This window comes from Gnatocerus cornutus, chromosome 8 (assembly GCF_029298725.1).
Source record: "Gnatocerus cornutus isolate USDA-ARS CGAHR chromosome 8, icGnaCorn1.1, whole genome shotgun sequence".
In the NCBI taxonomy this organism is placed as follows: domain Eukaryota; kingdom Metazoa; phylum Arthropoda; class Insecta; order Coleoptera; family Tenebrionidae; genus Gnatocerus; species Gnatocerus cornutus.
This window is the reverse complement of record NC_142240.1, coordinates 13,633,102-13,647,881: the sequence shown is the minus strand read 5'-3', so window position 1 is coordinate 13,647,881 and position 14,780 is coordinate 13,633,102. Positions and strand designations below refer to the sequence as shown.

Below are 14,780 nucleotides of genomic sequence, written 5' to 3'. Positions count from 1 at the left end.
TCATGGTCAATCATTTTGGAGCGAAAAACAAAGATCATTCAACCGATTCCAAAAATCGACGAACAATTCGTATAAAACCTTATACAGCCTTGCCAAGGCCCATCATTAACGCCGACTCATAATTCTTCTTAATAAAACTTTAAAGACCATAAATACCAGCAGCAACGATTTTTTCGAATAAAATGGCACAACTGCTTCGCAGATGTTCTTTTTCGCGAGCTCAATCCATAGATAATACTAATCTGTTGTCACTTTATTAATTAAAATTACCGCACTGTATTTTCCTTCCTTTTGCAATAATTACAAACCTTTTATTTGGCTTCTTATAAATTCGATTTCCTCGTTTCTGTTTTGTGGTAACTACATCGGGTAAAAACGGCTCGAAGTTCTGTTTGAAAAACTCGCTGTTGATGGCATCGAAAGGTAATTTAAAGGTGTTATAAGGTGAAATTCTCTTATTGAAGTCCTCGATAATCTTCTGCGCTTCCACATCAGGAGACAACAGATTTCTAGACCTCAGTTTAACTCGTGGGATTAAAGAACCGACCTTGATTTCTTCCTGTTCTTGACACTCAGTTTTTATTTTGACGTTGAGTGTGAGTTTGTTGGTAACATTGTTTTCTTGGATTAAATTATTGAAGAAACTCACTGCACTTTTAACACTGGGACTACGAACTTCTTCTTGCTCCATTTTTCACTGAGTCATTTTGACGGTAGAAAATGTCTCCACTGATTCATTTGTGCACACACAAGTCATTATCACTACTGAGCCGGCAGTTGGATGTTTTGTTCTTATCGCAACGAGAAGTTCGCGATAAGAGGTTCAGGAATTGTAAATAAATAGGAAATGTATGGTGGGCTCGTTGATATCGACTGGATACTGGATAGACAGCTCGGTTTAATCGAGTTAAAACGGATAATTCAATTAGTCGATGCGGGAGGATGAACTAAACTGCACAATCGTTTTAAGTTTAGGCCACGAAACTGCACGCACTGAAGAATTTTAACGTACTTTGAACAGATACTGCGGAAGCACTGACTAGGCAAGTACCGGCAATCGACAACAAATCAATCGGACATTGCCACTTCCTCTTCGAGTGACATATTTACTCAAAATAAATTGTAACGGTGTTATTTAATCGAACGATCGCGAAAGTATAACCGGAGATAATAACCCAATCACTTTAATTGAGGAATTCGGCATTGGTCGATTACCGAGGCAAAGGCAACAATCACAGCCAATTGAGAAAAAACGTTAGGCAACCGAGCGCAAATTCCTTTGTTTTTTAATCTCTTATAATTACTTTCGAAAAATTCCGGCCCTTGTTTGTTAATAAAGTTTTATCAGAGAGATACCGACTACTGTTAGCGATTCCTCAAATTCTTATCGTTGTTTTGTTACCTAAAGTTTGCCCAAGGTTCGAAAAAACAGGAAGTTTTCGGAAAGACTCGATTTTCTACTTGCTGGCTATTGCGGTTACACAAATAATTAAAAAACAGATTGTAAACGGAACTAATTAGCATTATTAACAACTCTCGATTTTTCCGCTTCAGGGAGTGTTCGTCACGTGAAGGCGAGCTTTTGAGATGATTCAACCAACATTGTGTCAGCTTCCTTTTTCTAATCGTAATCTCGCAGCAATGGATTTCATCTGAATGCTACATGAGAAATTTTCTGCATTTGCACGTAAAATCCATAAATGTAGCAGTTCAACTACCCCGCCGCCTCTCCATTCAAGTACCCGTTCGTTATTATTATTATTATTATTATTCAGGAGGTGTTTAGTTTTAGCGAGGGACCAATTGGTAGAATTAGCTTCCCTTTTCGCCTCTTACGTAATTAAACGTGCGCTCTTTGCAAAAACATTCTCCGTTAGTCGTGTTTCCCATCGGTCTGTCTTTAAACTTGAACTCTATTTCCGCCATATATCCGGTCACAGACGTCACTGAACCGCTTCGAATTTAGTATGTGGTTCACGTCTAATGTAGAGACAGAATTTAGAAATCCACCCTCCAATGTTTGCGGCAGTCGATGTTTTTGAATATGAAAAATACATGCGCTAAAGAACATCTACTTACACGAAAAACCTCCGTTCGTTGATTATGCATGCGAAATAAAACTGTTTCGGACGGATCTGGAGAACAAGGGAAAAATGGTAAAGAAGGATTCTCACGTACCGACGTCGTAATAAAGAAAATTTCAGAAGTATCTATTTATTACGATTGGAGAGAAATTTTGTGGAGTCTGAGAGGATGGGGGCGATTTATTGTGTTTTTCTTGGCTGGGAAATCGACAGGGCGATGTATAATCGCAATTTATTTCTAAACAGCGCGATACGCGGATTTTCAACTGACAACCAAGAGGGTGGAAAATGAGAATGATAATTTCCATATTTCTTGGGTAATGAATTAGACTGGACGTCTTCTCCCTCGTTCCAGACTGATCACTACCCCGTTATGTCTATTTTTTCCCTATTCCGATCAAGAAAAGAAACTTCCAGCAGGTATATTACCTTTATCTATAAAACTCGAGCGGTTTCGATGCCCTTGAGATGGTGTGAGTTACACGGAAGTGTCTAGAGGGGTGTCCTTAAGGAACACCGCACCACAACCTGACATGTTACAGCCTCCGGGGTACAAATTGATTCCTGCGACGTGCTCGGGGTGGTTGCAACCCTTAAATAAACATGTCATTGGTGCCGCGGTCACGCAGGACAAACGACCTAAACCTCCCCCACAAAAAAAAGTTTCCTTGTGCTAATTGAAGAAATATTAATGAATGGAGTCTATAGAAAAAAGAGCCACCTGAAAATCGGGACTTAATTGAATTTCGACATTAGCGGAGCTTTTGAAGAGCGTTCGCTTCGAACTTTGAGCATTTAAATGTGTGGAAATTTCTAAAGGCGTTCTTGGGAGAGTTTTTAATTCAATTTCAAGCGGCGGCATCTTTTCAATGGGGAGAATTTTTCTTATTCGTAATTAGGGGATTATAGACACTCGTGAAAGAGTGCTAATTTTTGTTAATATTTTAAACCCGTGCAGAGGAAAAGTCGGCTATAAATTGAATCTCGCCGAACCACCCTGGTAACGACCGGTCTGGTGGTGTCTTTCGATGCGTAAGATTTATGTCAGAGATTTTTCTCGTCGCCCTTCCCTCGCAGAGGGCGAGTTCATGGCGGGTTCTGTCAATGCGCTGAATCTTCTCCAGCTATTCACCTCATAGTGGATTTTTCAATATCTTCCTTGACCGCATTTGAAAAAAAATTACCGTCGATCACAAAGGAATTTTTACGAGATTGTAGTTCTCGAACCCTCCCATTAATCTCACGCGAAAATTTTAATTCGCGAACTGGGCACGTACTCCAAAGCAAACACGCCGCATTTTCAACCCTCGATGCATTGCGCCACCTGATTTTTACCCTCTGTGCTCATGGCGTTCTTTGATTTTAAAATTTAACCACGGAGGGCACTCCGCTCACGTTTTCTGTTTGAGTAATTGAAAAAGCACACTCGGGTTCGTCGCAGATTTTTTTTGTATCAGAGCAGATGGTGACGATTCGGAACTGACCTTTTCGATTTTCGCAACAGATGCGAAGACAAAAACTGGACGACGCTTTTTCATGATTAAAATGTCGGTTACGAAGGAATTGATATTTGATAAGCATGAGACGATTTTAAAGATTTCGGAGACATGACAGCAAAGTAGACACGAGGGTATGAAGCATGAAATGTTTTAAGAGCAGAACGGAAATTCTATCACGACTGCTCAATAATGCAATTGGTAATTCGACATGATGGTCCAGAAGAAACGCGGTTCATGGTAATTCACTCATAGAGCAATGACTCGAAATCCTTTGCTCGAATATGCAAATTTATTTAGTTTGTCTATTTTTGCCACTTGTTTATCAGCGTTTTATTCCCCACTTTTTGGTGAATGGGACTGGCATTGACATTGAAATCACGACCTACCACAAAAGATTAGCGTACGACGAAAATTGCAACAGACCCGTAAACATGTTTTTTAGTAACATTTTAGACTGTGAAATTGGACCACCACGTCAAACTCGTTTTATTTACCCTCATTTAGCTTTATATTTTATTCGGATTCACTTTCTATAAACAGTAGGTACATCAAAGTATTCAACCAGCATTTTTTTTCTGTGTCGCGTCGCAATAAATTATGTCGTTACCCCCGTTTTTATGCATGAAAGCTAGTGTTAATCCCACAATTTAATGTAAAAATGGATTGCATAAATAACACACACTTTAGTATTACAGGTTTGTGGAAAGTGCATGATGTCTCATAAATTTTAGATAACAGCTAAATAATTCTAACATCTACAAGCTTGTAAAATATTTGAGACAGAAGTGAATTCGCACGCAACGATAGCATGCAACACGCTGTCCTCTCTAACTAAAATCGTATAATTGGTTGCATAAATACTGAAATTTCCTCGAAATAAAAACATGCAAATTGCTACTGCTTTTACAATTCCGACCTCCCCTATCGTAACAACGTAACTAATGCGATATTAATAACGTGTGCACTGTATGCGCTGCAATTTCAGATTGGTTTTTGCAATTTTCCGGATTGGATGTTTGTTTTATGATTAACAAGCGTCACTGAAAGCAACGAGATACATGTCCGGAAATCAGTGAAACAAATAGAAAACAATTTATTAACCACTTTTTTTCCAAATTAATTGGATAGAGTGGAAGGAATTGTGTCCAACCGAGCGTGAAGACAATGACAAAATTGTTACATTTTTTCAATTCTCTGTACTCATTTATATATTACAAAGAATAAACAAATCGACACGTGATAAGTGTGCGATTCTAAGGTCATCAACATTCCGACGTGAATCATGAGGGAGATAGGATATTAATTGCAACTCGTCGTACTGGTTTTTATCCGAAGAAAGTAAGTCTGCTGAGGGATTCCTGCAGCTCTAGAAGCTCCCGAAACATGGTTATAACAGGCATTATGTCATCAATTCATTCATTAATTCATCAAACGTACCAACCCTTGTAGTCGAATGCTGCTGTTTCCGGAAATAGTTCCGGTCTTACACTCCCAGCTGGTCGTCAGGGCAACATTTTGGACAAAGCCAGGTGTCGCTTGGGTAGTGGTGCAGTTCGGACTCCAATCTCTTTCATTTTATAATTTGAAGCATAAATTCAAAAATAACATAAAAATGTTCATCTGGGAAGCACCACAGCAATTTTTAACCAGAACGCAATTAAAATTCTATTTTGAACCCTGTAAAGTTCATGTTTTGTTTGATAACGAATTACGCAAAGATAATGAATGCAATAAAACACTGGGATCAGGTCTTCCCCGCCCTTGCCCAACAAAATACAGTTTATCATCGGTTTTCTTTGAAACCAACTTAACTATCTTCATATGCAATGATTCAGAGCAAGCACCAAAAGTTGGTACTTCCCGCACACTTTAAGACGCTGTGAAGTCCCAATCTGAAGCATATAAAACCTCGCATCTTTCAACTAGCAGCAAGTTCCAACTCTTCCTCAACCATGAAGATGTTCATCGTCGCTCTAGTCTGCTTCACTGCCATTTCGGCCTACGAAATCGTCCAAGATGAAGAAGGCCAAAACTACTTCCTAGTACCACTCCACCGCCAACGAAGACAAACAAAAATTGGTGTCGACGGCGGCAACGGTGTCAGAGTCACAGCTAGTCATCAAGGTAACATTTTGAATAAGAATGGACACCGTTTGGATGGTGGTGCTTTTGCATCGAAGCAGTTCCGACCTTCTGGACCTGCGACTGTTGGTGGACAATTGGGATACTCGCATCAGCCATCAGGGTCAAATTTGAATATTGGGGCCCAACATACGCAACGGTTAGGAACCGATCTTAGTGCCTCGGGAGCAGCAAATATTTGGAGGAACAAGAATGTGCGATTGGATGCTGTGGGGAGTTATGGTAGACACTATGGAGGGTTGGGAGGTACCGGACGACCGAACTACTATGGAGGACTGCAGCTAAATGGACGATTTTAAATTAAAAATTTGTTATTACATTTAAGTATTTTTGTGTTTATTTTGGATTAAGAAAAAAATAATTAAACCCAAGTTATATGTTTTTTTTTATTTGAATTCGAAGATTAGGTACCAAATTGTTTGCAAGAATTTGTACCTCGAATTTCACAAGAATATTTTTTTTACTTGGTTCTGATTAGTGCAACAAAACAGAGAGAACATAATTAATAATTATGATTAATTTAATGAATTATTTCTAAAATATCATAATTATTGTTATAGAAAAATGATCGTAAACGATTTTGTATTAAAAGTTTTATGAAAGATGTAGCTTGTAAGAACAGCTTTCTTCTACAGATTTGCAGTCTTTTTAAACGACCATTACCGTTAATCAATAAATTGCGATATTAGTTATTAAATCTCCGCAGTCCGCCATAAAAACGTCATAAATTTGAAACGTCGACCACAAAAGAAGTGTAAATAAAAACTTCTTTATCCACAACATAAATCCATAAATCCAGGAATACTTTATTTTATTTGCTTTCCCATAAAACAAACACATTATTGTTATTTTATGACAGTTCAACGTAATCACAAAGATGTTATCATAACGGCTAAATGTACATCATTTGGATTAATCTGACAGCGCCGCGACGCTTTGCTAGTTTAAGCGAATTCATCCATAAAGTGCCATTAAGGGATGTTATTAAAGTTACGTCGTCTTAACCGATTAAAAAGTTCTAAACACTATTAGAAAGGAGCTTGAAAATCAATAACATTTCGCATTTCTCCCTCAGAGTCTAAGTGAATCTGTTTAATCCTTCTGTGCTGTGTGAAATGAAATGTGTGCCATTTGCCTCAAGTCATAGGAAATACGACGTAAAAGGCTTTAGGCAAAATGATGGAGCAACAATTCCTATTTCCATTTGTGGCTGTTAAGCGAAGGGGGCGGTAAATTCTTGGGCGATGTCATCAGGCATAATGGAAGTGGTCCATGATGATTTATTATTTAAACCAATACACGAAAGATTAATTACGATGTGATTTAATTACACGACCACCAACAGAAATTGTTAACACAAAAAACACAAAAAATCGAGGTATTATCGTATTCTCGTGAAATCTGAAGAACACAGTGAAATACAAATCCCAGACTCGCGAGCGATAACGCTCAACTCTTCCCAGACTACAGGGAATCACACCGTCTCGCCAATATAAAACACCTTCCAAGCTCAATAATTTTCATCAGTTCATCAGACTCCAGTCCGAACAACATCAACATGCAGAAACTCGTCGTTTTCGCTCTCATCGCTTTGGCTATGGCTTCAGCAAGACCCGGAGGACCCAAAAACCCGCTACCCAAACCTGAAGACCGCCAAAGAGAAACAAAATTTTTCCTCGAAGATCCTGGAGTTCTCAACGCACAACATCGTCAAAAACTCTACGAAAACAATGGACACAGATTTGATGGAACAGCCGTGTTGAAGAAGAATTTATTGGAAAAAAAATCTCCAACGCAGATTGGTGGTAGAGTTGACTACAACTACAATGACAGGACCAAAGTTGGAGTGGAAGCCCTGAATGCTGGACGTTTCGGAACTCAAGTTGGGGTGGAGGCAACAAGAAATGTCTTCAGGAATAGAAATAGTGCTTTGGATGTTGGGGCTAACTATGGACAGCGTTTTGGAGGGCCGGGGGGACGCAGCGAACCGGTCTTTGGAGGTTTTGTTAGAGCACACTTTTAGAGAACGGGTATATGTACCATTGTAAATTGTTTTTATTATTGCTTTGTTATAAATATAAATAAAATGGTAGGAGTAGAATACAGAGTTTAGTTTTTGTTATTAAAGGTACCAAATGAAGAAAAACTGTCTAGTCTGGATTATCTCCTCAGCACAATAGCCGTAAAAAAACGTAACAAACCACAAAAAACGATTGAGAAATAAATCAACAATAATTTGGTAACTTCAATTATTGTCAGAGATTACGTACAGAAAACAATTATGTTGAACTCATAACGTGAACTCTTTTATCTCAGAGAGTGTTATTGCTACAATTATAGTTCGGAGAACTGTAGACTAACATCGCTGCAGCGGAATTCCCGTAATCTTAGTGAAGTACCTTTACCATTCATACAAAAGTTTCAATGAGTATAAATATCGCCAGAAGCCCCCGAATTCATAACTGTCCAATTAAAATCGTAACTTCCAGAGCTTTGTGTTCCGCCTTGGCCATGACCTTATAAGCTTACATTGCAAAATGGACAAGGCTAACGTAATTATCGGACACCAAATAAACTAAAAATGTTTTCTGTTATTTAATTCAGAACTTATAACTAATTCCGAATACATTTCCATATTTCATTTCACCATTTAAAATGCGCATATTCAAACAATACAAATGGTGGATGCGCCAGGAGAATTTCTTTGTTTTGCTCAAATTATTTTATTTTAAAAATGCAAAAACTCATAATATTATAGATAAAAATTCAGAAATAAAAGTCAGCAAAAACTTTATGGTATTTATTTTCAATAATTCAATAATCCCTGCAGCCAAACAAGCAATCTTTCCTTAAAAATAGACGATTTTTGTTATACTCAGCAGAGCGCTACCATGTAGAACAGTAAACCAGACAAAAATAAAACCTAAGCACACAACTTTAAAAACTTAACCGAAGAGAAAATGAGAGCACCTCGAGAATCAGACCATTTGAAGCTCAATAAAAGCAACACCAAGATTCAAAAATAAACGAAGATGTACTTTCCTGTCGCTTAAAATTTTATCTCTTTATCCAAACAGAGAGTAAAGTGCACTCATAAAATTGCCATTACTTTTCGCACTTTACCGTTAGAGTTCAAGGTTGCTTTCAAGTCACAATAACACAACTAAAAATAGCTAGGACAAAATTCCGACCTATAATAAGATCGCACTTTTATGTCAATGTCGGTTTTTTAAACACAGGAAGACGATAAAATTAACAAAAAGTCTCGGTTTTGACAGGCAAAAATCCGTTGAATTAAGCGAACAGTAAACATTTTCATTAAAATTCCCATGATTCGGTCGCAAATAATCAGATTTGTGTTGCAAGGGAGATTTCATCAGTATTATAAAATAGCGCCAATATCACTGGAGAAAAAACAGAACGTGCCTGACTGCTAATTCAATAATAGAGCATAATATCATAACAGGCATGAAGAGACATCGTTTTATCCCTCGTCGGTGTGCTAATGCTGATGACTAATAAACCATAAATGTACGAGAATTTACCCTTTAAAACCGTAAAACGTAGAATTTCAATTTGTGGGTGATAATCCCACCATAATATCGAATTAAGGGATGGCCGAACTAACCCGTGCATATCTCCAGTTTTCAGTGTGCCAACTTCCCGTACAAAATTCCTAAATATGATTTATTACCGCCAAAATTACATTTCAAAATCGTGAATAACTAAAACGTTACATTGTACGATTCATAAATACAATTTTCCTTCTCGTGGTGAAAAATCGAGGTGACTTTTTGATCATTTCCCCATCCCTTTGACAGGAGAGGGATGGAATTATGTCCCTGAGCGCATTTTATTTTCCGATATGTACGAATAGAATTCCAACCCCTAGGCAATGTATTTTTTCTTTGATCGGCACCATATATCTTCAAATAAAATTTGTCTGAAGAGTGAGATCTTGTCTCTTAATGCGATTAATCATCATCTCAGGCAATAAACAAAACGGCAAAATGTCAGCTCACTTAAGTGGAAGGGATGTGACAGGGAAACGGCATCAGCAAAATAGAAATAAACGACGTGTCGCTTCTAGACCTAATCGTATTGACTGACACATTTCCTAATACGATGAAAAATTTAGGGTTTACGATGTCGAATGGAAACGGAATTGACTTACCTGGTGTGAAGTTCTGAATCTGAGAGGCGGTCGTACGGGGGCGGAGGCGTCGTACACAGCTCGCTGAGCATGTTGTCCAAGTCTGTCGCCAGGCTCGACAGCAACTGCAGAAAAAAAAATACACCTACAATATTAGGATTTATTATAATAATATTGTAAAAACTCAGTAAAAAAGCAGATAATCACGCAACTCCACAAAAGAGATCCTTGACTCAATTCGCTATCTTACAACTGTAAACTTATCACTCTTGAATTTAATGTTTCCGCTGGACTTGACAAAGAAGATAGCTAATTTAGTAGCAACTTTTCTGGCGTAACTGCGAAATAAATCTGCAAAAATTGTAGAAAATCACCTTGCATTTTAGCACTACTCTGGTATTAAATCATGAAAGCCACCCCCTGCCAGCCACAATAAAAAAGAGCGGTCTATTCTGTACAGACAATACCAGTCGTCAAAACACACTATTTAAAATTCCTTCATTATAAAGAGTAAGAGAAACAATGCGGTTTGCGTATGAAAGGCAGGAAAGGGCCGTGATGACTCATCCGTAAGCAGTCAACCATGAACAAACGCCCCCATCAGTCGGAATCCCCTTTTACACACCACTCGCACACACACATGTATCAATAAAAGTGCAGACGCCATTGCTATTGCCACCTAAATTACAGCATCAGACCCGGAAATCAAAAGGAAAAAAGCAGACAAAACATTTCACAGCAAGTTCAACGGGTAGCCTCGAAACAAACTATATTTGGAATAAAAAAACAAATATGTACAACGTGAACTTTGGTGGAAATGCCCCTAGAGACAGTAGTGATTTATTGCGTTATTTAGGTGTGTCGTCACTTTTTTACGGGGATATGAAGAATGAAGGTTGTTTCAGTTACGTTTCTTAGAAGTTAATTGATCTATTATTGTACATCAATGACCTGAATTTTAATGCACACTAAGGTTTCATTGATTCTTTGTAATTACATAAGTAAGCACACCACTTTTTGCAAGTCAGGCTTCCTATTTTGTAATGAAAACGGGGCGACAAACTAAAAGACTTTTCCACTGTCCTAACTATCACAGATGGCTCATGACAACATTACAAGTAATCCAATTTCTCCCCCTTATAGAATTTGTGGGTTATGAATAAAACGACATTAGAGAAGTTGACCTGATACAAAGAAACAAACACGCAATATGTGAAAGAAAATTGGTATTTTTCCACCATTCTTGGAAATATTAACATAAGCAGCAATCAATTTCTCACTTCTCACTGTTCCCTATCAAAAAATGCACCCCAAAAGTGCCTTCTGGTGTTTATTTGTGTTGGTAGTTTCCAAGTGTCGCATCAAAATATAAGTAGTAAGGGTACCGATAAAATTTAACACGCTCATGGGAATTCAAATTTTTCTTTGAAGGTAAAGAAATCAAAAGTGAATTGCAAACTTGGTTGATTCAAAGCTAAAATATTTAGAACCGTCACGATTTTGTGACGCAAAATTGGTCAGACAAAAGCAACTTGACCACCTTTTTCACCAGGTGTTTTATTATCATGTCGTGCAACTGTTAAACTACATATTTGTTGCTCATAGTGGTGACTATACGCGATAAAATAAAATACCTAAATAAATAACGAAATTTTACTGTGACACGAAACAGCTATTGTTTTTATTATCTACACTTTGCAATGGCATGTCTGGTTTAGTGGGCTTTATGTTTTTTCTGTTGCTAGCACTGTTTTGTATCGATTTCAAAACTTTGTGATTGTCTTTGACTGTACTATTCCGTCGTCAACAATATTGAAAATCTATTTAGCTGACATATTATGTATCCGGAATTTTCGGTGCTACGGCAGATAGAAAAATGCAGTTAGCGCCACATAGCGCCACAGCTTTTTTTTGCGCTTACGCTGCTAAGAATCCGGTCAAACATATCAGGAAAAAAACTTCTACTCATGACATTATATTGAGTCCGGTGGCTAAAATCGCCATTAGAGATTGAGAGAAAATGTTACTTTATGAGCGATGATACTGATCTAGAACCAGAATAAATTATAAAAGCGACTGATAATACATTTTCTGATTTATTTCCTCCCAAATCGAAACACATTTACGAGCTCACTTACTAAAGACTGGAGAATTAACAAACAAAGCAGATCGTTTTCTGAAAAAGCAGTACTCAAAACTCTTTGATATGAACTACTATTTTGATCAAAAATTACGTCAGTATTTATAGAAACGGTCATTTTTAAAACGAAATCAGATGAGTATCACCTAAATAAATCTAACACCTTTACGAAAGAAGAGATACCCCCAATTATAATTGAAGCTCCTGATCATGTTTACTTGTTGACAAAAAATGTTTATTTTAAAAATTCGTAGAAAAATTAGTATATGCAACTCGTGGCTAATAAAATTCCAAGTACTTGTCTCCTAAAGTATTATTTTCAATTTTTGAGACAGATCGATTTGGATGGACATTTAATCCGGAATTTTCGGAGCGATTTTCGCCACAACTTTCCATATTAATAAAATTTATGATTGATTTTAAATTAGATTTCCGATCAAACAAAGCAACACAGTATGTTCATGTTTGCAAGCAATTAGTAAACAAAACAAACAGAAAAGTGCAAAAATCGACAAAAACATTCGCACTTTGTTTAGTTTTCGGATGCACCGTCGTCATGGTAACCCAATTTCCCTTTGTTCTCGTCTTGCATTTCCCGCATATTTATTATAATTTCCTCAATCCATCAAGGTTGCGAAAGACATAATCGCTTCGCTGACTCGAGCATCGTCCTTGGTCTTAAGCTAGTAATTACACGTCTACCGTCTTTACTCACCCCATAATAATCCGCCATGTCTTCAGCTACTGTAACTCAAAACATCCTCACCGGTGTCAAAATAACACATAACCTATAAATACACACACGGAACTACACACAGGTGAGATCGTTTTAATTAAAACGCCATTTTGCGATTGCGGTTATTGGAACTAATTGTATAAACCGTCAACTATTACCGACCGGACAGCTTATACTGAGCCTACTGAACTTGTAGGTTTTCAATGTTTTTCAGACACATGTGCTTGCGGTGTGTAGTAGGCACGCGAGTTTTAATTTGTTTTGGTAGCACGGGAAACACGCCTTTATTAAAAAGGGAAATAAGAGACGAGGATAATGTGACAGGTGTTTGTTTTTGTACCCCGTGGCCTTTATTTTTACAAACAACATACAGGAAGAAATGATTGATGGAGGATTAACGAAAAAACGACCGTATTAACATTGACGAAGCTTTTTGATATGTTTTTAACTCAGTATCAATTTAAATCGAGTTTGATTGATGAAATTGTAATGATTTTCGCGAAAAAAAAATCCTTCGAGCCGGATTTGAACCAGCGACCTATGGATGCCTATTGGTTTCGCCTCTACAGTCCACCGCTCTACCAACTGAGCTATCGAAGGTTGTAGGAGCGTCGATCTAAATTACTTAACAACAACACAAAACCTAATTTAATTTTTTCATTATGAAATTGGTTCACTTTCACTTTCCGGTTAAACCACTTTTCTATTTGATATCCTTCACTTGCCCAGGGATACTAAATTGTCATTATTTTCATTAAATCATTGCATACAATGGGTAATTAATCATAATTACTAATTAGACAATCACCTAATTAATTGCTGACACATCTAAATTCGGGAAAACAAAAGAGCTATAATTGAATAAATGATGTCTTGTAAAATCTAATTTTAATTAACAACTAATTGAGTCAATTTGTCAGGTAATTTTTTATAGAATAATTATCACGTGCCTTTTGCAACAATTTAAAAAAGTTGAACTCTTGTCTGGAAGAAAAAAGTTGTCGATCCTGCCAGGATTCGAACCTGGAATCTTCTGATCCGTAGTCAGACGCGTTATCCGTTGCGCCACAGGACCTTGAGAGAACTGTTTTCTTATGCCGGTAATACAACACAATTTGCAACAAAATATTATTTTTAAACAACTTTTTTTTATAATTTTTTTATTAAAACAATCCTTTTAAAATAATTGAAATACGATAAGTACACTTCAGTCAAAAAACTGAAAACGTTGAAAATAGACACTCCAAAACTTCGCCGATTTTCTAAATACAGTCGAACCTCGACTTCTCGTTTCAGCACCGTGAAATTTGCACAACCGTTAGCTGATTTTCAGCAGTCCAACGCTCGTCTCATCAGCCCTTGAAACTTCTCCCAACTCCAACCCCTTCAAAGGCTTAATAAATAGCATGAACCAATTTAAAGTCATAACTCATCGAAATGGTTTTTGCGGACATTGATGCGATAATAAAATCCAGGGAATTCGCATTAAACGCACATGACCATAAGTGCCCGCGGTCAGCAACATTCCCAATTGCACTATAATTACTAGGGTTTCGGGTCTTTCAACGTCCCTCTCTAACCCCGAAGTTAGAAAAGGACCGTACCACCCATAGGCGACACCTCCAGCTGTATATTAACACAAATGCAATTAGACGGCACACATTATACCGACGTTGTTTCCCAGCACATAAATTTTGACGCAATGAGACTTAATGGTGGAGCTGTATAAAAAATTCAAACAGAGTGGTGCTAAAAACTCGTTTCAACCCTCGCGTGCGGACATTTCTCGAGAATTAATCTTTTACTGTAATTAAATCGTTTGCTACGACACCACAAAACCAATTCTTCGACATATTGACGACAGTTGTTCCCTTTGGAAATTACTTTCCGTGCAAGAATTCTGGCAATGCCACAGTCGGAAAGCGTTATTTCAGGATACGCGCTTTTGTGGGTGCCGCAACGTGTGTTACGCGTGATTTATTAAGGATTGTTTCATATAGAGAGTGACCAGGAGGTCCCTTCCGCA

The 14,780-nt window shown here is 37.6% G+C and overlaps 3 protein-coding genes and 2 non-coding genes across 8 annotated transcripts in view; 2 read left to right on the top strand and 3 right to left on the bottom strand.

Moving 5' to 3' along the window:
- Positions 1-14,780, bottom strand: part of spri (Src homology 2 domain-containing protein sprint) — a 53,473-nt gene that overhangs the window by 33,768 nt on the left and 4,925 nt on the right. For 2 of the 4 annotated variants that reach the window (XM_088044472.1, XM_088044473.1), the window contains exon 3: positions 9,900-10,003. In XM_088044472.1, the coding sequence (XP_087900598.1) occupies positions 9,900-10,003 (104 nt within the window). Of the gene's footprint in view, positions 1-308; positions 1,069-9,899; positions 10,004-12,733; positions 12,943-14,780 lie in introns of those variants that run through there. The other 2 variants (XM_088044474.1, XM_088044469.1) reach the window with 2 other exon arrangements.
- LOC148170065 (attacin-A-like) lies at positions 5,482-6,024 on the top strand. The gene has a single exon (XM_088043458.1). It carries the CDS (start codon positions 5,536-5,538, stop codon positions 6,022-6,024), a length of 489 nt encoding a protein of 162 aa, XP_087899584.1. The 5' UTR covers positions 5,482-5,535.
- Positions 7,283-7,748, top strand: LOC148170064 (uncharacterized). The gene has a single exon (XM_088043278.1). It carries the CDS (start codon positions 7,284-7,286, stop codon positions 7,746-7,748), a length of 465 nt encoding a protein of 154 aa, XP_087899404.1. The 5' UTR covers position 7,283.
- On the bottom strand, positions 13,265-13,354 carry TRNAY-GUA (transfer RNA tyrosine (anticodon GUA)). The gene is given in 2 exon segments: positions 13,265-13,300; positions 13,318-13,354. It is a non-coding gene; the product is annotated as a tRNA-Tyr (tRNA).
- On the bottom strand, positions 13,757-13,829 carry TRNAR-ACG (transfer RNA arginine (anticodon ACG)). The gene has a single exon. It is a non-coding gene; the product is annotated as a tRNA-Arg (tRNA).

What these genes read in the sequence shown, in the direction of transcription:
- LOC148170065 (XM_088043458.1), top strand. Translation starts at nt 5,536, where the DNA reads ATGAAGATGTTCATCGTCGCTCTAGTCTGCTTCACTGCCATTTCGGCC.
- LOC148170064 (XM_088043278.1), top strand. Translation starts at nt 7,284, where the DNA reads ATGCAGAAACTCGTCGTTTTCGCTCTCATCGCTTTGGCTATGGCTTCA.